This window comes from Marmota flaviventris, chromosome 6 (genome assembly GCF_047511675.1).
Source record: "Marmota flaviventris isolate mMarFla1 chromosome 6, mMarFla1.hap1, whole genome shotgun sequence".
Taxonomy (NCBI): Eukaryota; Metazoa; Chordata; class Mammalia; order Rodentia; family Sciuridae; genus Marmota; species Marmota flaviventris.
Genome location: NC_092503.1, coordinates 8,602,957 through 8,630,354, shown reverse-complemented (window position 1 = coordinate 8,630,354; position 27,398 = coordinate 8,602,957). Strand labels below are relative to the sequence as shown.

Here is a 27,398-nt window from a genome sequence, read left to right as displayed (position 1 = left end):
TGCATTGTAAAATATTTTCCCTGACTTCAACTTACATACTCTGGGTACCCCTCTCCAATTTTTAACTATGAAAGAACATTCATTAGTGCTACAAAGTTGACTAAGACATGGGCTTTATGGAATATTTTTTAAAAGCTGATTTCTGTTAGTAGGAAGGTTTGAATTGTTTAGTCTTATGTAATGTTGTAGTGCTTGAGGGAAATGCCAGGATATGGTATCATATTTTGTCCAATTGATTATAGTGTGTAGGAGTAAGGAATTTAAAATTGATGTGACATTTGGCAGTTCACTAACTGCCATCTTCCCATATTCCACGAATGGATGTCCATCAGAAGCACGAGAGCGTAAACACATTGACTCATAACTGCTCGTAAATCTCTAGCATTCAGTTATATTTTAGATAATGTTTAGCTCATGTGCAGTGAGTCAGTGAAGTGAATCTTGGGTTTGTTTTCCAATTTGGGGGCTAGTCATAGACTGGCAATCACCCTTCTTCCTTCCAGTTAAGTCTCTTACAAACTGTAGAAATAGACTGGAGTTGCTGACACCTTGATTTAGTAAGCATGGGCCAAATAATCATAGCAATCAACAGGTTGTCACATCAACAAATAATATCAATAATATTTTGCTGTGCTGCTCTCCTGTTTAAGATCTGCAGCCCTTCACAATCCAAATTCGAACCTGTGGATATCTGACCTTTTCCTTTCTTCCCCTGTGCCTAGGAGTGTGTTATAAAGATGCACTGTGGAGTTATGCTAAGTCAAGAATGGGAAGGAGGAAGAAAAGAATAATGTCAAGGTTTACTCAAGCCTGAGGAGTTTAATATAATGGGAAAGAAAATGAAGTTCTGACTGACACAAGTAGAGGGAGAGACCTGTGCTGAGAAAGTACATGTTAAGGAGATTATCTAAGAAATGCTTATATTTGGGTCTGCTGTTCACTGATAAGCCCGGCTGCCATCGTACTGAAACACCGCTATGCCAACTGGAAATAGTTGCTGCTCTGGCTGCTGTGGCCACTTCCCTGGGACCCCATCCCAGAGAAGGTGGGGAAGAGGCAGCTTGAGTGCTGGCTAAGAAGGTGCTGCTCCTGAGTGCCACACTCACTTCTCCACACATTTCACCACCCACCGCGCGTCCTTGGCCACCCCTGAGGTAGCACAGCTGTGATGCTGCCATCTGCCACACACATAGCATATTGAAGGTCTCCCTTGTAATTTCATCATGCTGTCCATCCTCATGTTCCTGTCCCAGTCACCGAACCAGCCATTCTGCCCTTTACTGCTAATCAGCTTCATTCTCTCCCCCAGCCCTGTGTCACCTCACTGTACTTTTGGATTTGGTCTAAGTTATACCTGCTCAATTTCAACACGCAGTTATATTCTTCCTCGCCAACTCCTCTATCTGCTGTCTCTTGTAGCCTGACACATTAGATTAGTGGTTTCTAAACTTCTTTAACTATGTCTCTCTAGCAGGAGTAATTTTTGAACATGTATGCTACAGATATGTTTATTTTAAAATGATATAGTCAACTATAAATTTATTTATTGAACACTAATAAAGTTTAAATTTTAGCTTTTAAAAACAAATAGAAGTTTAATATTTTCTTAGTATATTCTGCTGTTATGATCTGAATTATGTCACTCTCACAAATTCATATGTTCATACCTCAATATGACTTTATTTGGATATAGAACTATTAAAAAGGTAAGAAGATAAAAACTAAGTCATGTCTGTGACCTTAACCAAAGTGATTTACATCTTTATAAAAAGAAAAATTCAGGTCACAATGTGCATCGGGATGTCACCATGTGAAGACACTGGTGGAAGATGGCCATGTGCAAGTCATGGAGAGGGGCATCCAGAAGAAAGGCATTTCCAACCTACCCACATCTTGACCTTGGATTTTCAGCCTCCAGAATTATAAGAAAATATATTTCTGTTTAAGCCATCATTCTGGGGTCTGCATTACATCGGTCTGACCAAACTGATGCTGATTTGGAACTAATGATTCTCATTTCAAAAGCATTTTCTTCTAAATATTCTTAAATAGATTGACTAAGCATCTCAGGATACAAACCAGAAATTCTAGAAAATAAATGTTAGTTACTAATTATTGAAGACTTATTTAATCTAGAGGTCCTCAACCATAATCACTATCACTGTGCCTGAAACTTAATATTTACACAGTAAATTCTGTGAATGAATTAAACAAACCGAAAAACTAAGAGGAACCAGAAAATGAGTTCAGAGATGTTGAGTGATTTGCCAAAGTTCGCTCAGATCCATCTTACTCCAAAGCTTGCCCTATTAATTTAGTCTTCCCTATTTATTCTGACCGCACCCTCCACCCATGATTGCTCCTTACCAGGTGGGATTCACCATCTTAAGTTGTCATCGTCCTTAGGCTTCAGAAGAATGAAATTTGAGAACTAAAGAGCTGAAGGATGGCCAACGTGAACTTCATGTGCTCATGAGGAAACCAAGCAGAGCAACTTAAGCTTAGCTGTCAGTTCACTGGGCAAAAGTCACACATTTCAATTAGACTTCACCTCATGAGTGAGTCTGAGACCTCCAAAAGAGCTCACTGGGAGAATGAGAAAAAACAAGCCCATAGAATGGGAGAGAATATACACACACTTTATTCATTTCTAGCCAAGGATTCATGTCCTGAATATATAAAGAACAAAGCAAAGCAAAGGGAGAAAGGCAGATGGTCCAATTGAAGAACAGGTGAAAGACTTCCATAGCTCTACGTAAGAGTAGATATCTGTTAAGGTTTAGATATGGGGTGTCCTCCGAAAGCTCATGTGTGAGATAATGAAAGAAAGTTCAGAGGTGAAATGAATAGATATTGAGAGTTGTAACCCAATTAGTGGATTAATCCTCTGGTAGGGGTTAACTGGGTGGTAACTGAAGGCAGGCAGGATGTGACTAGAGGAGTTAGGTCACTGGGAGTAGCCTTTAAGGAGATATATTTTATTTATTTATTTATATTTTAGTTGTAGTTGGACACAATACCTTTATTTTATTTATTTATTTATTTTTAAATATTTATTTTTTAGTTTTAAGTGGCACAATATTTTTATTTTACATTTATGTGGTGCTGGGATCAAACTCAGTGCCTCATTCATGTTAGGCAAGCACTCTACCACTGAGTCACAACCCCAGCCCTATTTTATTTATTTTTACATGGTGCTAAGGATTGAACTCAGGGGCCCACATGTGCCAGGTGAGCGCTCCACCACTGAGCCACAACCCCAGTCCATAGGGTTTATATTTTGTCCCTGGTGGCGCACTCTCTCTCTGCTTCCTGACTGCCATGTCCTGAGTTGCTTTTCTCCTCCATACTTTTTCACCACGATGTTCTGCTTTACCTAGGGCTCCAAACTATAGAGTTAGCCATCTAGGGACTGAGACCTCTGAAACTGTGAGCCCCAAATAAACTTCCTCCTCTCTGTTATTCTCTTTTGGTCAAGCAATGAAAAAGCTGACTAGAACAGTATCCAAATAATCAATAAACATAAAATGATGTTCAAATTGTTCAGCTATATTAAATATCAGGGAAATGCACATTAAAACCAAAATTTGAGACCACTATACATCCTCCTGAACAGATAAAATAAAAAAAGCAGATAATATCAAGTGTTAGTGAGGACGTAGAGCAACTGGAACATGTTGCCAGTAGGATTGTGAGTTCATACAACCCCCCAAAAACTGCTCGACAGCATCTACAAAAGTGGAACGCATCCCTAACCTATGACCCAGCGAACTGTTTCCAGCCATGTAACCAATAGCAACAAACAAATACTCATCCAAAAGACTATACAATAATGTTTTAATGCATGATGGCATACATCTGTACTCCCAGTGGCTCAGGAGACTGAGGCTGGAGAATCGCAAGTTCAAAGCCAGCTTCTGAGCAACTAAATGAGACCCTGACTCCAAATAAAATACAAAATAAGGTTGGGGTTGTGGCTCAGTGGTTGAGTGCCCCTGAGTTCAATCCCTGGTACTCCTCCCCGACCCAAAAAATAAAAGTCTGTAGCAACACTATTCATAGCAACCAAGATTTTGTCACACAAATATCCGTTAACAATATGACAATTTATATAGAAGTTAGTACAATGAGATACAATACAACAATGAATAAAAGATGACTACATGCAACAGTGTGGATGACTCTCACAAACAATGCTGGGAGAGAGAAGCCAGATCCAGAGGAGGTAATGGCCTATGATTCTATTTATATGAATGCAAAAAAAAAAAAAAAAAAAACAGCTCATCAATGGTGTTAGATCATGGGAGTAGTGACCCAGGGAAGAAGATAGTAACAGGAAACAGGAGAAGGCTCTAGGGGCTGATCATATTGTTTCTTGATAGGGTGAGCTCACCTTGGGAACATTTGTCAGGCTGGGTGTCTCAGTCCATTTTGTGCTTCTCTAACAGGAAAACAAAACCTGGGTGACTTATAAAGGGTAGGAATTTAATCTCAGTGTTCTAGAGGCTGGGAAGTACAAGGTAAAGGTGCTGGCATCTGGCAAGGGCCTTCCTGCTGGGTCATGGAAGGCAGCACATGCAGAAGGGGAGAGGCCAAACTCTTTTTACAGGTAGCCACTCCCAAGATAACAATCACTCCCATGATAACAGCATCAACCCACTATCAAGGGCAGTGCCCAAGGCCTGATCGCCTCCCTGTGGTCCCACATCTTAACTCTGTTAACACAACGGCAGTTAAATGTCACGTGTGTGGGAGGGGATGTTCAGACCACAGCTCTGTTTATGATTTTTGTAATATTCTGTATGCATGATATACTGCAAAAATTTTTATCCTCCCTCCCACCAAAACCTATGCCAGTCTCATTATAAATCCAGACTTGAATTAACAGCTATCCTTTGAGATGTAGTCAAACTCGCAAATGGGGAACACCGATCTCTGGAAGGTTTCTTGGAAAGGATGATAGATTTCATCAGATCAATCAACTTGGCCTTTTCTATAGTTAACAGTGTGAAATGATGACCCACAAGGGCTCCTGGGTGTGGCTTTGGGGTAGCTTTGCTGCCTGGGTCTCTGATGACGTGGGGAGTAGCTGCAGAAGCAAGCACTCAGGGTGGCTGCTGTTTCAGCCTCTGCCTGACAGGAAGGAGTGAGAACCAGGTCAGTTATTTGAAGAACTGACTTCCTCCTGCCCAGCCAGAGCAGACTCCTGGCTCTGAGTAAAGCAGATAAGGTAGGATGAGTATCCATGTCTATGTGGGAGCAGGTCATTGTGGGTAGGGTGGGTTGAGACTGAAGTTACTGTACAGTTACTTAACTTGCCTTAAGCCAATGGCATGGTGAAGCTGGGAAACAAAGCTAATAAATAATAAATTAGATGAAGAATGACTTGAACTTATTTTGAATAACATACATTTAAAATGTGGTCATGGGCTAAGTGATATGGAGGAAGTAATTTCAGTTAGTTAAGAAAACAAACAGAAGACACTATCCCAAAGCTAGATGGTGTGGGTTTTTTAAGGTGATTGTGTCTTTGGATTTCTCCTTTGGTTTGTAAATTCTTATGCATACAGTAAACTGCTCACTTTCTCCAGATCAGCTTATTCATTCACATTGCTTTTATCATCCATAATCTCTAGTTTGAAGGTGGAACATAAGTATGATTTTAGAATAAAGAAATTGTTAGATAGGGTCTAATTTAAATTTCTTTTAATCAAACTTCCTTGACTCCCAAATATCTTGTCAGAAGGAAATACACATTTGATATTAAAAATTTATTAAGTAACTAAAATTGTTTTAGAAAAAAATTACTGAGCCAAGATAGTGGGAGATTGTTACTTCTTTCCTGCCTAAAGGAAGCATCACATTTAGGTGTTACACAGACCCAGATTACAGTGTGAATTTAGGTAAATGTCTTGTAAATTGCTCCAGGCTTTGCACCTCTCCTGTCCCCACTTTGCACTTCTTCTCCCAACCCCACAGCTTTCCTTCTCTTTCCCTCTCCCTTTCTCCCTCCCCCCTTTATTTGTACAGTGAGCACACTTACTTCAAAATGTTGCAATGAGGATTAGTTAAAACAAGGTATGTGAAGTGCTTAAACTGGCCCAGAGTAAGTACTATATAAATGGCTGTTGGCACAACAAAATGTATAACAGTGGTTATTAGTAATACCTATATCAATACAATAACATTAATTCTCCTTTCTTTTTTTTTCTTTTGGTACTGGGGATTGAACTCAGGGGTGCTTAACCATTGAGTTACATCCCTGACCATTTTAAATTTTTTATTTTGAGACAGGGGGGTCTTGCTAAGTTTCTTAGGGCCTTGCTAAGTTGCTGAGGCTGACTTTGAACTCATGATCGTCCTGCCTCAGCCTCCCTAGCCACTGGGATTATAGGTGTGTGCTTTTTCTCCATCTATAAAAGGAGGTCACATTTAAGCCATGAAAATCATGGATATCTATTTTAGTTTTTATTGATTCTAAAATAGCTTTTGGAGAGGGGTGGGGTGGGATGGCAAGAAATCCACCTGGATGGGAAGATTACATAGAATCAACAATGAGTTGCACCCCCCAGGAGGGCTTCAGGCTGTATTGGTTTATGTGTACACACACACTTCTTCCTACATGACATGCACAGCTTTCAGGGACCTAAAGCTCATACAACAGGTGGAGACTAAGAAAACAAGTATGAATTGGGTGGGGTGTTGGGTGGGGCCGCCCAAGTGAAGGGTCCTAACGCTCAGGCTCACTAATGAAAATCCACCTCTAAAGTCACAAGACAGAGAGGATTTTATAAGCACCCATCTCTCTTCCCGTGTCAGGCTTTTGAAGGAACCCGTGTGTATTCGTCTCAGCTTTTGCAGACTAAGTCTTTGTAGGCTATGGCTGGAACTGGAGACTAGAGGAGCTCTTCCTTTATCACCTGCCTCGGTAGCTTGTATTCGTTTGCTGTCCTGGCAAAACGTCAAGGGCAGTTTAGTCACTCAGCTTTCCCCTTGCATATGAGGTACTTGCACTGTGGCTGCACACAGCCTGCGAAGCTGCTCAAGGAAGTGGCTGTGGCGAAGCTGGCGGGGCGGAGGTGCAGCCCCTGAGAAGACCTTGCTATGTGCCTTCTGTATCAGTGACGGAGACTGTGGTTTCGAGGCTGTGAAAATGCCTATAGTTTCTCTTGAAAGACCCGTAGTGATCTGCTACTATTTGCATTTCCACTCAAGTGTCATTTTTCCCTTCATCAGAATGAGGTGGTGAGAACTTATTTCCTTTGATCTGAGGTCTGCCTGCTCAGAGATAAGACATAACTGGATAAGAGAAACAAGGACCTGCCTGCAGATAAGGAATATCTCCCTTTCCCATTCTCCTTTGTTTTTCTCTCCTTCAATTTTACATTGCTTGCACTTGATCCCCTTGCCAGATGGGAAAGCTGAAGTTAAGGTTTGTTGTCAGGCTGAGTAAAGGAAGCCAGCATTGTTTGCAGCTTCTAGAGCATGAGGGAATGCAATCCCGTGTCAGATAAGGACGAGGCACTTTCTGGAAAACACTGTGTGCTGTGTGAAATCATTGCACGTTCTTAAACAAGCTAAGGTGAGACACAGTTGTAGTGTGATCAGCTGTTGGCAGACTCGTGACTATTTCCATTCCCTGGGAACCCTCCCTAATCCCAGCAGCCCTCTCTGTCTTCCCACATACCAAGCCTCTCCCTCCCTGTGTATCCTTGACTGTTTATATGCATCTTTCACATTATGATTTATTTGTTTTCATGTCAATTTTTCTGGCTAGAGTGTGCACTTCTTGAATTCAAAGCTCACTGTGCTTCACTTGTTTTCATGTCCTTGCTACCTGGAATGTGCTTGGTCCTCAGAAGACCAAGAAAACCTGTGTTGTCAAACAGATGCACTAAATCCCATGACCACACTGTCCGGGTGCCAGACACATAAAAACAGCAAGAGGGGTTAAAGACAAATTGAAACAGGGTAGTCCCCTCGTCCGCAGTTTCACTTTCCATGATTTCAGTTACCTATGGACAACATCGGTCCAAAAATATGAAATGCAAAATTCCAGAAATAGAGCCAGGCACAGTGCATGTACCTATAATCCCTTCTGAATATAAAATCTTCTGAAGGCTGAAGCAGGAGGATCACAAGTTTGAGACCAGCCTCAGCAACTTACCAAGACCCAGTCTCAAAAAAAAAATTATAGAAATATGCAATTCATTAGTTTTAAATAACTTTTACAATAGTATTACAACTGTTCCATTTTATATCAGTTTGCCTAGGGTACTGTTTGTGGTTCCAGGCATCCCCTGGGGGTTCTGGAAGGTACCCTGAGGACAGCGTGCCTAGGATGCGATATCCCACCACTGCTGTCTGTATTTCCACCAATCCTGGAGAAATGGCCTGGTTTCTCATGGGCCTTCCTGGAGGGCAGAGGAAGCCATGGAGAAGCACTTGAGTCGTGCCTGCTGGGGGCTCCTTGAGTGACTTGCTTAGTTCGCAACACAGCCCTGTGAAGCAGGGACCGTCTGCTCCCCTTGCTAGAGGAGGAAGGTAGGTCTCACAGACTGAAGCAACTGGCCTGAGTGCAGGTGGGAGTTCTGGCCTTGGAACTAGCTGACCCCAAACAACGCTGGGCCGGGCTGTTGTGCTTCTCTAAGGGGCTTAGGGAAACTCATTCACACTGGTGCTGTGCTGTAGGTTTTATTTATTTCTATTTGTTGAATGTGATAGTGGAGTGCAGCCACCAGTGCAGAGGTGTGAGGGACAAAGGCGTTAGGAGACGGCCTCTGGGTGGGACCTGACCAATTTGTTGAATGAGATTATGCATATTATCCCAGAAAAATGGATCTGCAAGATTTCATTATTCAGGCTGTGTATGGCATGGTGAATTGCTGCCTGAGAGCATTAAAATACAATGATTTCTACTCTTCCTTTCTAACTGGGAAATGACTCAGGGTTTCCTACCCTTTTCAGATTTCTGAAGGCGGGGGCTCTCTGAAATGAGCATTTGCTTTCTCCCTGACTGTCCTTACTTACTGCTCTGCTTGACTTCCTGCTTTAGTAAACCTACATGTCACAATATTCACCAGCTTTCTCAATTCAAGTTGAACATTGGGCACCTCCTTGCCGGGTGATGGGGGAATTACCGAACCCTGAAGCCCTCAGTACATGGAAACACTCCAGTACAAGATGAAATGAAACCAGAGTCTCCATAGAGAAATAGTCAAAGTAGAAAGGGGCGAAAGTTGTAGAAAGTGATTACCTGAATTAGGTAATATTAGGTAATAATTTCTGAATTAGGGAGTGGGAGATCGGGCCCTTTAAGCACGGACAGCAATAATAATGATGCTCTTACTAGCCCTGACTGACCCCAGCCAATGCCTGCACCCGGCACCAGATGCTCGGCACTATGCTCCAGATGTGGCTGAATCAGCACATTTCCTCATCACAGCTCCATGAAGTGGGTGCTGCACTTCCCTCTGTTTTGGGGATAAGGAAACCAAGTCCAGGGGGCTCATGGAACTTGACCAACACCTCAACAGCCAGTAAGCAGCTGAGCAGAGCCATTCACGGGATGGCCAGGCCCAAGCCCTGGTCTCCTGAGCCCTCTTTTGCTCAGAGTAAATGAGATTCAGGTGGGCCGAGGGACGGGCGGAGTACGGGCCTGGACCCAGAGGACAGCACCTTGAGTTCCGTTTGGGAGGGTGGAGCATGTGGTGGGAACTGGAGATTTTGTGGATGGAGAGGTAGAGAGAGGCCAGGTTGGGGACGGTGGGGGATGCCAGGTTCACACTGAGAGCTGAGGGCTGTCCCCCACCCTTCCTCGCCTGTCCTTCTTCTCCCAGGCTCAGCTGGAGTCACCTTTGCCAGGGAGACTTCTGTCCTGTAGTCGGGGGTCCTCTTCCTCTTCCTAGCCACCCTGGGCCTTGCTGCTCCCACTCGCTGCGTCCGGCTGACTGTGTGGGAGCGAATGGGCACAGCCCGTTCTGGACCTGCCAGTGTTCCCCTTGCCCATTTGTGTGAGGAGTGCCATCCTCACACCGTGGTCTTTGCCCAAGAAGGGCATGAAGCACAAACCCTCAGCTGTGTGGTGAGACCTGAAAACAGTGCAAAGACCGGGCCTCCTATTTTTTGAAGAATTGTGTTCCTCTTCTGAGTTCTGCTCCCAACATTGCAAAAGTTTAAGTCACTGGAGGCAGGTGTATTTGTTTACCCAGGTTTTCAAGAATATGTAAAGTAAACCAATGTGGTTTTTACTTTCCTACTCATGTAAGGAACCACAAGTCAACCTGTGCTTTATCCTGGTAGCCCTGTGGGGTTGATGGAGTTGTCTCTGACTCTCTTGGTACTTCCCAAGGGCCCACTCACCTCACTAATTAACTCCATCTGCCACCCTAGAGCCCTCTACTGACTAGGAAAGGTTTATTCAACAAAAGTCTTTTAAATAATTTTAGAACATAAGTAAATTGTCTCTTACGGGCACCTTGTCTTGGGTAAGTAGACTATGAGCCAAGAATAGTTTCGGTGATGGGCTGGGGTTGTGGCTCAGTGGTAGAGCACTTGCCTAGTATGCATGAGGCACTGGGTTCATTTTTCAGCACCACATAAAAATAAATAAATAGTCCATCAACAACTAAAAAAGAAAAAAAGAATAGTTTTGGTGAATTGTTTTTGAGTGATTTAGAAGAAATATTACAGAGCAGACTCTCCATGTTGACAGTTAACTTCTAAGACTCTAGTGCTAGCCTAAGAGACAAAGCGCAGACAAGCACCAAACTTGCACAAGAGGATGGAAAAGTTGAAATAATTAAAACAATTTGTATGGAAAGAGGAGTTCTGAACTCACAATTGTAACTGGAGATCAGACCTGGAATCTATTGCATAAACAAGAAAACTCACAATCAAAATCTCTGAACTCCGAACAATACCAAACAACAACCAACCCATCCTCTATTTCCCTGTGTCTCATTCTCCTGAAAACTCAATAATATGTTGAGAAATGAACAAGATAATTATATAATTAACTTGAAAGTGACCTGAGGGATAATGGATCCTCTAATTCAATAGTTCTTCAACTTGTAAGACTTATGCTCACTCATTACAGGAAATGCTTTGTAGTTCACCTGTTACTCTCCTGAAATTAAATTTATGTACAGTATGACCCACATACATGATATTTGTACTAATGCAATGTCATTGTGATGAAAGGAGAAGTAAAGGGGCAGTAAGTAATAATGATACAAGATGTACATTGGTATGAAAAGTTCATGGGAAAACAGGAAGTAACCAGATGTCCACACACAGAGTCCTGTTGAATGGGCCAGCATACCCAGACTCTTGCTAAAGTGTGGTGTTAGGGATTCAAACACTCCAAGCAGTATTTTCTTCAGTGACGTCCTTCTGCAATGGCAATGATTCTTGTTAAAGTTCTGAGTGAAACCAAGTAGTTTTCCTTCAATTTATATAATAGTTGCATTCCTAAAAAAAAAAAAAAAAAAATTCAGCATCTTAAAAACTTGCAAAATATACTTGGTGTTTATATAGGGGCTAGAATCTTTTTTAAAAAAATTTTTTAGTTGTATTTGGACACAATACCTTTATTTCATTTATTTATTTTTATGTGGTGTTGAGGATCAAACCCAGCACCTTACATGTGCTAGGTGAGTGCTCTACCTCTGAGCCACAACCCCAGTCCCAGGGGTTAAGAGTCTTTCATCAGATAATTATACTTTTTTTTTTCCTAAATTAATTTCTGCTAAGAGAATCAACATTTGTATTGGAATTAAAGAAAATTCTTTGACAACAAAAATACCCACATATTTCTAAATATGGGAGTGTGGTACTGTCCCCATGATAAGTCCCGAACAAGTCCCAAATGAAGCAACGTGTGGCTCAAACATGTCAAATGGAATGTTCAAAGCCATGAGCTGGTGGGGCACCAGGAGGCCGCTGGTAACAACAACAACAAAGTTTTCCGTTGGAGCCATCTGTTCCTTTTCTTTCTCATTGCTGATGTCTCTCTGACTTTATTTTGGTGGCCCTCCATGTGCTCTTATTGTAAGACACATCACTCATCATAGCTTTGTTACAAGTCAAGCCATGTATCCGAGGCATCCAGAAGGGTGCCTAGCACTTAAAAGGTGCTCAAGAAACCTTTACTGAGTGATGGCATGGATGGCTCTGGGAAACCAAGAGTTCATTTTTCTGTAGCTAGGAGTGAGTGGCCGCAAGGGGGAGCCCCAGCTCCCGCTTCTCCATGGAAAGGAACTTCCCTCACCTGTACTGAGGGACCTAGGTGTGGGTTGGTATGTTTTTAATGATAATTGGATCCTGTATTTTTGAAATGTGTAAAACATGAAAGACTAGAAATTAAAGAGTTTCATACCACATTATATGTTGTAGGTATCTCAAAATATTGTTTATACCACCTCCTCTTTGAAATTAAGGTTGTCATTAGGTCACTAATAGATCTATTATTTCATGAATCAACACACAGATTAATGTCACAATTTAAAAATGATTTCAGTATAATCAATTTCCTTTGTAACCCAATGTGTTTTATTTTATACATTTAAATAATAGGCCTCACTGGACTTCCAAGATTAAGGGAAAAGTTTAAGAATCTTTGCTTAAAGAGAATGATGGCTTATGGCTCTGTTAACCTCATTCACAAATCTGCTAAGGATCATAAATTAATATAATATGGATTTCTGTTGAAGTCCAACAAGGGGAGTGTCACTTCTGCCCCCCTGGAGGGCGTCATATTACTAAGGGAATCATGTAGGGGTGATAACAAAAATGGTATCATAGAAAGTATATTGACTTGATCTTCTACGTTTTCTTGATAGAGGGATATCTATCAAACCTTTCAACTTGCACTAAACAGAAAAAGACCTGATGCATAAGGATAAGGAGCCTCATGAAAACTATTAAAAACCATAAATAATTGATAGATTGAGGCTGTGGTGTTGCCACTTCATGCTTCTCTAATTTATTATATTTTTTTTGAGTTTTGACATTATTTGAAAAAAATAATATCTAACAGCTAAGAACATCATTTCTCTAATTTATTTTCAATTAAGATGATGTAGTCAGTCATAGTATACCATAAGGGTCTGATAGGATTATGGAGAGTTGAAAAATTCTTTTGTATTATTCTTGTGTTTGTGGTGGTGCTGGTATAAACACGTCTACTGCTCTGCCAATTATGTCAAAGCAGCACATACAATTCTGTACAGTATATGATACTTGCGAATGATAATCAATGCCTGTTACTGGTCTATGCATTTACTATACTTGCTTTTTTACCATTATTCTAGAGGTTTGATATATACTTGCATGTGTGTATGTGTGTGTGTGTGTGTGTGTGTGTATGCCTAGTGCTTGCAGCATGCAATTCCCACACCTGTAATCCCAGTGACCCTGGAGGTTGAGGCAGGATGATTGCAAGTTTGAGGACAGCCTTGGAAAATTAGTAAGAACTTCTCAAAATAAAAAACAAAAGGGCTGGGGATGTAGCTCAGTGGTAGAGCACCCGTGTGTTCAATCCCTAGTACTGAGAGAAAGAAAGAATGAATGAAAGAAAGAAAGGGAGAGCCATGTTACACCATGGCAACCTCATCCAGCTCTCTTACAGCATCTCTTGTTGCATAATATTCCCTGGTGCTTGATCTAAGCTCACATTATTTTGTTCATCGTGGCCCTAGGAGCAATGTACGTATTCTGTGTAGCCTAGATGGCCTACAGGCTGGACCATCTAAGGTGTGTGATGCAGCAGGTGAACTCTGATGTTTGTACAGTAACAAAACTGGCTAATGATGCATTTCGCCTAACTTATCCTATCATTAAGTGATGCATGATTGTACCTCAAACATAGACCTTTATACCTCTGACCACCAAAGATAAAGAATCAATATTAGGACTTAATAAAGAAACTTATTTTCAAATGTTTAAAAAAAAAAAAGAATCAATATTAGGAAAATCTAACTTTGGGGCTGGGGCTATAGTTCAGTGGCAGAGCACTTGCCTAGCACATGTGAGGCACTGGGTTTGATCCTCAGCACCACATAAATATAAACAAATAAAATAAAGGCATTCTGTCCATCTACAACTACAAAAAAAAATTTAAGAAATCCAACTTTGGAAGTTTAGGGTTTTTGGATATAGGAAGTTTTATTTAATAAAATTTAAAATGCTACACCATCACCACAACAGAAAATGGAAAGATTTGTCTGGGTAGAACATTTGGTCTTCTCTGCAATAATGCTGCAGAGATATTCAAGCCAGGAAAAATGATGCTTTTTTTTTTTCTTTTCTACAGGTATTGAAAAGCCTGGGCTTTAATGACCATTTTTTTTTTTCTGACCTGGAAACAGTTTAAAGGAAAGGTTATCTTCTATAAGTCATTGATAGTCTTCTTACTGCTATTTGTAAACTTATTTTAGATTGGAGATTGCTTCTGCTTTGCAGAAATTATCTGCTTGGAGCCATGCATAATTTATAACAATCTCTGGCAAAACCTCAGAAGAGATATGCTCTTGTCTCAGGCGGACGTCAGAGGCGGGAGCAGCACCCAGTGAAAACACTCCCCCAGTGACTCTGGCAGAGGCACAGCCTCTGAGAGCTTTCTTCTTGAGGATTATGACACAGTTAAAAAGGAAAAAAGGGCGCCAGGCAAAGCAGAGTCACGAATGAAATTGGAGAGGGGCTCTTTTGAGAACGTGGGGGTGACTGTGGACGCTGGAGCCCTTTGGCAGGACGGTGAAACCCTTCCAAATTGGGTGGAAGAAAAAGGAGAAGAAATGGCCCACGAAGTCAATCTGGATACCCTCAAGGAGTTAGAACTCGAGGTCATTCTCCAGGTCCTGCACCGTGACCAGGCTGTTCAAAGCCTAGAGGAAGAAAGGATAAGGTGAGTCGTCTGCAGAGGGGCACACTCTGCAGATTTGGCTTTTTCTGCCCCGAGTCTGCTCCTGCTTGGCTTTGGGCTACCTGCTTACTGGTTACTGCTCACTCACTGCTGAGCCCGAATGAAGGCATGTGGGTGCTTATTTTTGCTATCAAACTAAACTTGGAAGGTGGTAAGAACAAAGGGAGGCTGCCCTTGCTCATCATTTTGTGACGTTGCTGTCCGTCTGCTTGTCCTTTTCTCTACTTTGGGGCACTTTCAGGTTTCTGGAAGTCCCCAAAAGAATGCTCTCAGGTTAAGAGTTCTCCCACCTTACTTTTGGTGTAACCTGAATACACCAGAAGGCAGCTTTGGAAGAGCAAGTCTGATGGAATCCATTGCTCTCTTTTTTCCTTTGGCCACCTTTGCTTCCGTGTTGGCTTTGAGGAAAGACAGAGCATACACACGAACCTGCTTAGCCTGTCCCTGACTATTTTGCCAACAAAGTTTCTTTCCTGTCTGTCTCTAAGATGCAGGAGCTATTTGATATGAATTAACACTTAATAAGGCAGTGCTGGATGGTATCAAAACTGTCCATGGGGCTGGGGTTGTGGCTCAGCGGTAGAGCGCTCGCCTCGCACGTGAGAGGTCCTGGGTTTGATCCTCAGCACCACATTAAAAAAATAAATTAATTAAGTAAAGATATATTAAAAAACAATATTTATAAAAAACTGTTCACTGTTAGTTGTTAAGGTCCATCTTTGTAAAATATATTGGTGCCTGTTTATCAATGTTTAATAGGGGACATGAAGTTTAGAAAATAAGAAGAGTGTGCTTACCATGTGCAAGGCCCTGGGTTCAATCCCCCCACCAAAAAGAAAAGAGAAAGCAAATGGAATATGTTTTTAGTTTTGTTTTATATCCAAGGGCAGAACTCTTTTGAAGTCTGCCAAGAAAAACACAGAATGTAAAACTTGGACAACCAAATGCTTGAGAAACAAGGAACATTTTCTGGTTAACTGGAAGGTACAGTGCTCTTTTCCCATCCTCCCTTGTGATTGCAAAGCTCTCAGAGTGTACTTACTTGTAAACTTTCTTCCATTAGAAAACATAATATGCTGACAAAAATGGCATTTTCTTTGATGATTAAAGAGCTTTCAGTGATCTGGAGACATTTTGAACATTAACAAAGTTACACGGGTACTATGGCAAGGAACTCAGTCCCAGTGTTTCTAGGGCAAATACTGAAAGTTGCATTTTAAAGTACCTTTCTGATGCAATCTTGTTTCTTCTCTTCTAAAACTAGGTAACAGAGACATTCCATGAACAAGTGCTCTGGTTAATGACAATTTGGGGGGGATATAATACAGTGTCCCTTTCCACTCTGGCTATTGTCTAGAGGAGTTAGGGGCTGGAAGTGCGCTGATCACCTGTTAAAAACAAAGTAGCAAAAGCATAGCATCAGTTAAATAATTTTATCGAGTAACTTGCACCTATAGCAGAGATGTGTGCTCTATGATTGTGGATCTTTCCATGCCTTGCTTATTAGAATGGATGCCCTATTCTGTGTCTTTTTTCTTCTTTCGCTGTTCTTGGGCACACAAGGCTGAACCTACAACAAAAGTAGCAGCTAGCTCCTCTACGCTAGGCATATACTTATGCTTTGCCAAGTAATCCTTGCAGACACCTGGGTGGTAAGCTTGACATCTGCTTCACAGTTCAGAGAACCCTGAGTCTCAGCTCCAAGGGTTGCGGTGGAAACCCAAGGATGTCGGATGCCAAAGTCCTTTCCCATGCCATAGGCAGCGGGCGGGGTACTGTGGGCTCTGCCCTGTAGCCTGGCATTCCATGCAGCCCTATCTTCTTTGGCTCTGTGGGCCACAGGAAACTGAAAACACACCTGCAGCATCTCCGGTGGAAAGGAGCCAGGAATTCCAGCCGTGAGTACAAGGAGAAGTGCTGTGCACGCTGCCAGCGGGCCTTGGGGCTGCTGCTGAACCGGGGGACCGTGTGCCTGGGCTGCAGCCACCGTGTGTGCTCTGAGTGCCGTGTGTTCCTGAGGAGGAGCTCCACCTGGAAGTGCACGGTGTGCTTCGAGGAAAGGTGAGCATCTCCAGGGGTCAGATCACTCTACTACCAGGCCTCACAGAGGTCTGAAACAACCCTTTAATAAAGAGAGCAGCCATTCCTCAATCCAATTGATAGATGCTTCCAGTGTGCCCAAAGTGGCTTGGGAGTCCTTTTATTTTGAAAAAAACTGTTATATTAAAAAGTTTTTGTTTTTTGTTTTTTAATTTATAGCAGTTTGTCAGGCTACCGAGGGATTAACCCTGGAGTTCAGTTCATCTGGACCACTTGACTAGTGCCTTAATTTATCTTCCTCAGTGAAAATGGAATGAATGGGGCATAGGGAATGTGAGGGTGAGCCTGTGCACCTTTCAACAAGGCCTCTCTGCAGGAGGCTAGCTGGACTACATTTGATACTCAGATAAAGATCTAGATTTGGTTCCTATTGGTGAAATACTGAATCTATGTTCATTTTAACCTTTTGGTGGTGAGGTTCTTAAACAAATTTTAACACAGAATTGGTGTTTTTGAGCTGCCTGTTTTGAAAATGGCAACATATTGATTTGCCTTGGACCAGTATCATTCAAAGCAAGAATGGGCAAGTCATGGATTCCTTCAAAACATAGGAGGGGTCTCTTTTGGGGGAGAGGGTGAAAAAGGACACCTCGGAGCTTACCAGAAGGAGGAATGTGAGGCATGTGTCAATCTGGAGAGTAATCAGAGACCTGAAAATGACGTCTAAATTTGCAGAGGTGTCCCAGGGACAGAGTGGAGAGTTGCTCACACAGTGGGGATGGTGTCTAGGCTCTCTCTCCTAAACCAGGAGGGCTGTCTTTACCCAATACCCTGACATTAATCTACTTAATTTCCCATCCCTTTGCAAGGTGTAATGTATTTCAGTTATTCAACCAAAGAGAAAAGTGGTTCAACCTGATCTCCGCGCTGAATTCTACAGCAGCTCACCACGTCGCCCTGACTTCCATTAGTCACCCTTGTTTCTTTGGTTGGCTGGAGTCTGAGCCTTTCAGGCTTTTCTTAGCTCAAGAGTGAAAACCAAAGCCCTACTATGAGTTGCCCTGGACACATGTGTGTTGAAGCAGGCTTGGGGCCCTCAGGAGACCAGATGACAATTCCAATCATCTCTAGGAAGGTCTAAATACCTTCTTTCCATTTCAATCAATGCTATAGATTTGAAATTTAGTACCCAGTGTGGCTCAGGAGGCTGAGGCAGGAAGGCCAGTCTCAGCAATTTAGCAAGGCCCTAAGCAACTTAGTGAGACCCTGACTCAAAATTAAAAAAAAAAAAAGGTGGATGGGGTGCTGTGGATGTAGCTCAGTGGTTAACTGCGCTTGGGTTCAATCCCTGGCATGAAAGAAAGGGGAGGGAGAGGGAGAGATAGAATTAGAGAGATAGAGAGCGAGAGAGAGAAAAAAGAAAGAAAGAAGAAAGAAAGAAATTAATTTGATAAACCTTGCCTGGTGAGACTCAAGATCCCTCAGTAGTTTTTCATCTTCTCATGATTAACTGTAAATTAAAAATCAAAACAGGAGTTCAGGGGCTGAGGCAACTCCCAGGAAGCTGACCCATCTTGAAATCTCTGTCCTAGAGGGCATGATGCCCAGGCATTGTAACCCGACTCTCTAAGTCCATGAAATGTCATTTCTAAAACCCCAGTTTCCTTATTTTGAAATAAGGGTGCTTTCAAAATACCTGAGGTAATTGCATCATTGAGTGGTGGGGATGGGGGTGGGTCGTTAATCTGCGCCTGCCTTCTTCCTTTGGCTCTGCCCCTTCTTCACAGCCCTCGTCCTCTCTCCAGCTTTGTCCTTTCTGGCTGCCCTCCTGATTTAGGACCAAAGACAAGGCTTTGTAAAACTTCAGAAGGCTGTTTGACGTTCCTCGCTGCCTCCCCTGGGACCTGAGAAATCCTCTTGACCCCACTCAGTTTTCTCCCCTGCTTCTCCCTCAGCTTGAGGCTCCTTTTTCAGGAAGAAGTGCTTTGAGGACAGGATGAGGGGGGAAAGTTTTTAAATTCAGGAATGGGGAGCTCTGGGGTAGCAATTAAAAATACAGACCAGAGAACTAAAAAAATAAATAAATAAATATTAAAAAAAAAATACAGACCAACTTACAGATTGTTGCAAAGCAAAAGGCCTGTGAGCTGGGCTGGCCTGGGCTGTGTGGCAGGCCCAGGGGACCTGTTTAGAGGGCTTCTGCTTCCAGGGAAAGTCCTCTCTTGGAGGACTGCCATCAGCAGAGCTGCTGGGGGTGGGGAGCTCAGAGGAGCTCTGAGGAGGGAGGGAAGAGGCGGATTCCAGACCATCCGTAGCTGGAGTACTCCTGTCAGCTTTATTTAAACCTTCCAACAATCCCAAGTGGTAGCTACTAGCATCATCCTCATTTTGTGGAGGAGAAGGGGGGGCTGAGACATAATATAGTGTGCCCTGGAGCCCAGGTCCCCTCTGAGTCCCCACTGTGGCCACCTGCTGGGATACTTGCGTGGGAGGGCAGAGTCTTCAAAGCTACTCAAATAGCTGTGTCCCCGGCAGCAGGAATGAAGGGTGAGCAAAGGCTCTTTACTCCATGAAAACCTACCAAGAGTGTTATTCTGCTGGGGGACTCAAGAGGCGGAAGACGAAGGTAAAAGAGCAATGAGAAGGTCCCTGCAGTGAAGAGCACCCAGTGGGAGCCTGGTACTGAAGTGGTGGGGACTGAGAGGCAGTTCAAAAAGGGGTGAGGGAACTCGGCTGCAGGGACGAGAGAGGGAAGAGTGGAGCCCGCTCTGAGGCCTGGCCAAGCAGCGAGCAGCTAGCTTTGCAGCAGTCTCAAGGCTTCAGAGAACCAGAGGAAACAGAGAAGGGGGAGAGGAGCAACAGAGAGAACGCGGTGAAGGAAGAGGAGGTGGAGAGGGCCTCCAAGAAGCTGGTTGAACGTTGCTTTCTGCAGTGAGAGGGCAGGTGTGGTCCTCGGCAGGCGCCAACCAGAAGGTGACTCCAGTAGGAAGGGTGTGCTTGGGGAGAAGGAAGAGGAAAGCAGACAGAAGCATGAACGTACCCTTGCTTAACACTTGGGTTCCCTCCCATGGAATTTATTGAGAGTTTCTACTGTGAAATGGCCCAACTTTGATCGGGCAAATGGGAGGAAGGGTAGAGAGGGTACATGGGGGCAGGAAAGATAGTGGAATAAGATGGACATCAATACCCTAGGTACATGTGTGACTGCACATATGGTGTGACCTACATCGTGTACAACCAGAGAAATGTAAAGTTGTGTTGCAATTGTGTACAATGAATCAAAATGCATTCTGCTGTCATATATACCTAATTAAAATTAATTAATTAAAAAAATGAAATGGCCCAAGATAAAACTATATTGAAATGTCAGAGAGACTAAGCTATATATTTGCTTGTTTTTGCTTATTTTTAAAATATTTATTTATTTATTTTTGGGTACTGGGTATTGAACTCAGAGGCACTCAGCCACTGAATCCCATCCCCAGCCCTATTTTGTATTTTATTTAGAGACAAGGTCTCATGGAGTTGCTTAACACCTTGCTGTTGCTGAGGCTGACTTTGATCCTCCTGTCTCAGTCCCCTGAGTCACTGGGATTGCAGGTGTATACCTCTACGCCAAGCTGCTCATTTAAAAAAAAGAAAAAAAAATTTTTTAGTTGTAGTTGGACACAATGCCTTCATTTTATTTATTTATTTTTAATGGAGTGCTGAGGATTGAACTGAGGGCCTTGCATGTGCTAGGCGAGCACTCCACCGCTGAGCCACAACCCCAGCCCCATTTTTTTTTTCTTTAAGGGTAAGATTGAACTTGGTGACTTAGGTTTGTACTGATTTTTTTTTTTCTTCTTAAATAATGTTCTAGGGCTGGGGATATGGCTCAGTGAGAGCACTTGTCAAGCATGCATGTGGCCTTGGGTTCCATCCCCAAGACTGCAAAAAAAAAAAAAAAAAAATCTATATGCAGTGGCTTCAAATTCCACTTGTCTGGGAGATATCTGCTCATCTCTGAAGTACAATATTGCTGAGGAATTGCTATCACATAGGCTCTCCCACTTGCATTGTAATTGGCTATGACCTAACAGATTCATTCTTCAGATATTTGTGAGTATGCTCCTGTTTCATTTGAGAATATGTATCATACATTTACAAATTCTCAAGAGGTTATTACGTATACTTATCATTATTATTACAATTATTATTTTGCAATGCTGGGGGTGGAACCTGGGGCCTTGTACATGTGATACGTGAGTGCTTTACCACTGAGCTACACCCCTGAGCCCCAGAGTTTGTTTTGCTTTGTTTTCATTGGGCTATTTTGCTGGTAGTAAGACTTCTTTGGTCTGATTAGGTTCAAAACTTGTTGCTCAAGAAATTCTCCATGTTTTCAATATTTTAACAATGTGCCACTGAACTTTTTTTATAAGACAATGAGAAGATTTTAGACTAAGGTTTCAATTTGCAGCAGGTTCACGGTGGTTTCTTAGTTAACTCGGATGCCTCTGGTGCCACAGCTGGTGCCAATGGGGAGCAGCATAATGCTCAGCTGGAAACAGACCCAGACCTTGATCTTGGCGTTTCACCATCACTTCCTCAGTTCTCAGGTTCTCAGTCCTGAGCTGTTGCAGAGCAGAAATGGTGAACGTACATCTTGGAATTTATCATAAGGGATTTAATTTGGCTTGGGTGCCTTTTTGATTAGGATTTGGAGGTAAGCGTGTTGTCACAGGATGCATTCATTGTGTTTTCTACATCGCATGGGAGAATTTTTATTGAAAATCACGCAACATTTCAATAATGGTTCTATAACAAAATTGTTTCCTGCTTAAAATAAAACTTTCAGAGGTTAGAAAATGTACTCCTGGCTGGGAATGGTGGCACTTGCCTGTGGCTTGGGAGGCTGAGGCAGGAGGATCACGAGTTCAAGGCTAGCCTCAGCGACAGCAAGGCACTAAGCAACTCTGTTTCTAAATGAGAGACCCTGTTTCTAAATAAAACACAAAAACGGGCTGGGGATGTGGCTCAGTGGTTGAGCGTCCCTAAGTTCAATCCCTGGTAGAGAAAGAAAGAGAAAAAAATACATGAAGACAAGTTAAATTAATGTGTAAAATATTTCAGAGTCATACATTTATAAATTCTCAAGAGCATAGCCACTAAGCCTGATTTCACAAGGGAAGAGCTTTGTTCTTTGCTGTACAAGTTTCGATCTTGCTGAACTAGATTGCACCAAGGAATACTCTATGGCTCCACTCACCTAGGTCCTTGGCCCAAGATTTTTAAATTTTTGTTTGTTTGTTTTTGTTTTGTTTTATTTTGGTACTAGGAATTGAACCCAGGGGTGATTTACCACTGAGTTACATCCCTAGACCTTTTTATTTATTTATTTATTTATATTTTGAGATGGGATTTGCTTAACTTCTGAGGTTCCTGCTAAGTTGCTGAAGCTGGCCCCCAGCTTGCATCCTTCTGCCTTAACCTCCTGAGTCCCTGGGTTACAGGTGGGTGCCACCGCACCCGGTAATATATGGTGTTTCCTAGTTCTGACCTAGCACTGACATCTGTTTTAGTTTTTGCATACAGCTTGCCTATTTTACTTAGTACATGTGCATTGTTTTCTTAGGAACACAGTAGATGATCACAATATTCTTTTTATGCATGTACTGAATGTAATGATTATTTTGTTATTTGACACCTTATAATACCAAAACAAGCAGTAAAAACGTAGACATTTATGGAATACTTTTTAGGGAAAAAAGCTTATTTTGTACTTGCTGAAGAGAATGTTTTCATAGTATTACATATGTCATTCTTGCTGAAAGTCCTATTCATTCTGTGGTCAGCACTTGATTAGTCAGGGCAAGTCCTGCCTTTAAAATAACTTTCTGAGAATTAGTAAGCTTCCTGTTTCATTGTGTCTTTTACCATCTCTAAGTTGAAGGTCAGCCTCAGGAGGCAGCATTCCGGGCTGGCACAGTGCATGGTAGCCAAGTGCTGGAGTTGGGAGGATGCTGGGAGGCTAGCTGTTCCTTTAGGTCACGCTCTTACGAGAATTTCCACAGTAACATTCCCATGTGCACAGCCCATTCCCATACCAAGTACATGCAGTGTGTGATTCATAGATTTCAGATGATTCGTCTTCTGCTCCTTTAAAGCAGATATTTCAGAATCAACATTATTAAGCCCACATTCTGTTGAAAGAAGACAGCCCCTGGGTTTCTGCCTAATGGCAAAACTGACCCTTGTGATTGTCCTCTCAAGTCCCTCCTCCCTCTGTGATGTTTGGCGATGTAGGGGACTAGGATTGGTGGGTGCCTTTTTCAGATTCAAATTACACTGTGGTTTTTGGAAATGAACAAAGTGCTCCTTTAAAAGGAAATGCTCGAGTTTGCCAATCTGCTATGCACTCGGTTATCAATATTTCCGTATTTGTAACTATGGTATTGAAGTCAGCTGATAAAAAAACAGTAATTCCTTCTCCCTTTCAAAATGGAAAGAAAGAAAGAAAGAAAGAAGACAAAGAAAATTGTAACAAAGAACTGAAACTGTAACCTTGAAGGGAGTTCCCCAAGCCTGTCTGCAATGGTTACTTTATATTTAATTTCAAAGGAATTCTCAGGCTCCACAATCTGGCACTAATAAATTTGTTACTTTTATGCTCTCATGCCTTCCTCCCTGTGCCCCTCCGGTGATGTGGGAAGGTGGATTGGCACCTGGCCCAGTTCCCACTTCACGAGCAGTGACTTCTCTGTTGACTTGGTAAGAGCAGTCCAAAATGGTGATTCTAAGGTGTTTTGTTTTCTGACAAGAGAGACTGGCCTATGGTTCTGAGAAGACTATGAGTTGCAGTGTGGACCCATCAAGTTCGCCATGACTGTGGGATAGGAGGTCCATTTGGAGCTATTCTGTGAGCAGGGGAAGGGGCTGGCCGCTGCATGAGGCAGGGCTTGAGGTCTGGTTTGGGAAGTTGGTAGTAGAGGCTGGGGTGGAGGCCGTGAGGGCACTCAGAAGAAGCCCGTGGGGTGGGAGGAAGAGGAAAGCAGAGAAGGAGATCTCCCTGGCGACTCCTTCAAGTTCAGAGCCCTGAGTGATGATTGTGTGTGTGTGTGTGTGTGTGTGTGTGTGTGTGTTTAATATTTTTGTTGTCCGTTGTCAACGGACCTTTATTTTATTTACTTATATGCAGAGAATAGAACCCAGCGCCTCGCACATGCTAGGCACTGAGCCATCACCCTGGCCCTTAGAATATGTTTTTGATCCATTGAATTAATGGGTTTGGCAGGAAGATGTCTGGGAACTATTTGAAAAAAAAAAAGTACGGAGGAGTGGAGGAAGGCATCCAAGGGCGCTGAGCGGCAGGGAGGTCAGGGTCAGAGGGCAGCCGTGCTGGTGAAGCTGGAGTGGGGGGACGGCTGCTGCTTTTGAAGGAAGGGCGTGGGCAAGTGATGCCGAGCGAGTTCATGGACACTTACTGGCTGTAGAAATCTCGCTGGAGTGTGGTTCTGCGGATCATGACAGGGCCACATCCTATGTGATTCTTGGTATGATCCCAGTGAACATGTTGTAGAAATAATTTTAATCATCTTGCCAATCATTTTTGAAATGTCTGTATTCCCACAGTTATCACTTTTAATGTTACCGAGCTCCTCCTTCCAGGATCACTTGTTACTGTCTTGCTTTATAATTATTTGTTCCACAAGTGTGCTAAGTCAGCTGCACTTTAACTCCTGCAGAGCCTGTCGCCCGTCTTTGAGGTCATGATTTCCCAGTTCACATATTCCTTATTTTGATTCATTTTCCATCAACTGTAGTGCTTTCTCAAGATTTTTTTCCCCAGGAAGAGCACATGGTCTAAACATGTGTTTATATTTTTATACTGTATATTTTTTCATATCTGAGAGTGCTTTCTAGTGACTTTCCTTCATGAGCAGTGACTTCCCTGGGTTTTAAAATCCTGGACTGCAACCTTTTAATCAAAGATTTGCAACAAATGCATCCTCATTATATTTTGGAATTTAACATTATAGAGACGTTGGGGTATTTTAAAATTTTTATTTATCACTTGGTTTCTATGCATTAGAGACATTGTTCCCCCCCAATACCCGCATCCTTGTTATTAAAAATAGTTCCTAAAGTGTGCCTAGGAATAAGTCTCTTCAACTGATCCCCCCCTTTTTTTTCTTAAGATAAGAGTCTCCTAATGTCACTGAGGCTGGGCTCCAGTGACCCTCCTGTCTCAGCCTCCCCAATGGCTGGGGCTACTGGCATGTACCCTCTCATCCAGCTTCTCCATAGTGTTTGTTGTGGAATAAGAAATGTTCCTTTGGGCTGATTATTCAGCCCTGTGAATTTGTTTATCGGCCTCTTAACGGTTTCTTTGATTGGAACTGACTATTCTGGCTATTCTTTGATGCCACCTGGCTGGTTTCTTCAGTGATAATGTCTGACGGGTAGGTCGGCCTTGTCCTGCCATTGTTGGGTCTTCTCTGCAGCGTGTCAGGTCTCCTGCAGGTCTGGAGGCGCCTGGCTGAGCAGCCAATCTCTGCTCCTACTGAGCACTTCTCTCTGCCGTGGCCTTGTTAGTTTCCTAGATCCTCCTTCTCTCCAGCCTGGCTTCTCCTATCTTTTTCACAATGGTGATGTGACATGTTTGTGAAGACCGATGATTCCCTTGGTGCGCAGGTTCAGCATGGCCACTTCTCTGTCTCCCAGACGCCATGTCTCCTGCCCCAGGCATTTTGTCTGACGCTCTTACTGTTTCCTCAGACCCCCAGCTGCGGCTGTCTGGCATAGAGCAAGCCTTCCTCCCTGTGCCGCTCTCATGCCTTCCTCCCTGTGCCCCTTGGGTAATGTGGGAAGGTGGATTGGCACCTGGCACCTGGCCCAGTTCCCATAGTCCAGGCCTTGAACCTCCACAGCTCTGTCAGGCTGTAGTAGAGTTTCTCTTATTTCATCAACTAGATGTAGCAAACCAGAAGTCACAGCCCCAGACTCACTCTCGTAATCAGAGACTCAGGCAGCCCAGCCCTTGTTGCTTTTGGCCTGCACAGAGTTCAATACTGATCAATGCCTCACAGTGGGCCGTGGGTTCACCACGGTGCCTGCCCCTCCCTGCCATTGTGCCAGCCACTTCCTCCGCCTGGTGCCTGAGTGTGTCCCCCCACCCCACATGTTTCTAGGGCATGACACATGCTAAACTTCAGTGCACCCTGCTGTGGGCTCTACCCATCAGGCTCCCACCGGGTTCTCAGGGTGCCCCCTGCAGAGGGGGAATGTTGCTTCACAGTGCCTGGGGCTGGGACTGGCATGGGGTGTGACTGGGGGCTTGCCTCTCTCTGAAGTTAAGGAAAGGACAGTTATAAATGTTTTGCAAGAACTGTTGATAGCAGCTTGATGAGATCATTTCTTTATCTTTATCTCGATTCTCTGACTCTTCATGGTTACTCAGGATTGGTCTCTTTTCTTGTAAGAAAGTCAAAATCAGATCAGATGTGCTTCTGGAAAAACCCCACTGGTTTGTAACTGCAAAGCATCTGAGATACAGATTACTTGAGGTAAAAAGCTTTCAACTGTGTGCACACACAGGTCTGTTCTAGCTGGGAATCCCCAAGCAGTTGGACAAACTAGCAGTTAGATTTTTCTCAGTTTTACAATCCAACTTCTTTATTTGGCTATTTTCAGCTCATGCATCTGATGAGCCACCAGGGCCCTCTTAAGAGCTCTCTGGAGGATTCCTTGCCATTAGGGCACTGGTGGAAGAGCAGATCTGCACAGATGTACTTTTGCAGATAGTCAATGAATCCTGATTATGCAAACCAACTTTCCACCTCTTGCATTGACTGATAAAAATACCTTAATATTTAATAAACTCACTTTTCTTTTCCTTTTTTGTACCAGGGATTGAACTCATGGGAACTTAATCACTTAGCCACATCCCCAGCACCACCTTTTTTTTTTTTGTATTTTATTTAGAGACAAAGTCTCACTGAATTGCTTAGGGCCTCACTAAATTGCTGAGACTGGCTTTGAACTTGAAATCCTCCTGCCTCAGCCTCCAGAGCCATTGGGATTACAGGCATGTGCCACTGCGCCTGCATATGTTCACTTTTCTTGGTGTATAAGGCACAGGTGCCATAGCTTATGCCTCTGCAGATGCAAGTAACTTAGATGCAAAATAAAATTGCATTCCAACATGTGGCTCACTGGTAATAGTAGTGAGATCAAATAGCTTTCTGTTAGGATCCTCTATTCTCCTTTGCGTTTGTTGAACGTCTGTGGACTAGAATTTTGCGAGGTGCTCTTCAACAATTGTTTCTTTTTTGCTGATGAAATTACAGCATTCGCAGGGTCAAGACCATGAAGGTGGATGCTGAAACCTCCAGAAACACCATCTATGCACCAGGTGCTTGGCGATGATTCTTCTAAGAATCCTCCTGCAGGG

At 43.0% G+C, this 27,398-nt stretch overlaps 1 protein-coding gene across 7 annotated transcripts in view; it reads left to right on the top strand.

Moving 5' to 3' along the window:
• The first annotated feature begins 5,128 nt into the window (after positions 1–5,128).
• The window catches only part of Sytl3 (synaptotagmin like 3), a 67,807-nt gene continuing 45,537 nt past the window's right edge, over positions 5,129–27,398 (top strand). For 5 of the 7 annotated variants that reach the window (XM_027939531.2, XM_027939528.2, XM_027939530.2 and 2 more), the window contains exons 1-3: positions 5,129–5,230; positions 14,315–14,905; positions 16,766–16,984. In XM_027939531.2, the coding sequence (XP_027795332.1) occupies positions 14,685–14,905; positions 16,766–16,984 (440 nt within the window). In that variant the 5' untranslated portion in view covers positions 5,129–5,230; positions 14,315–14,684. Of the gene's footprint in view, positions 5,231–8,293; positions 8,545–14,314; positions 14,906–16,765; positions 16,985–27,398 lie in introns of all 7 variants that reach the window. The other 2 variants (XM_027939526.2, XM_027939527.2) reach the window with 2 other exon arrangements.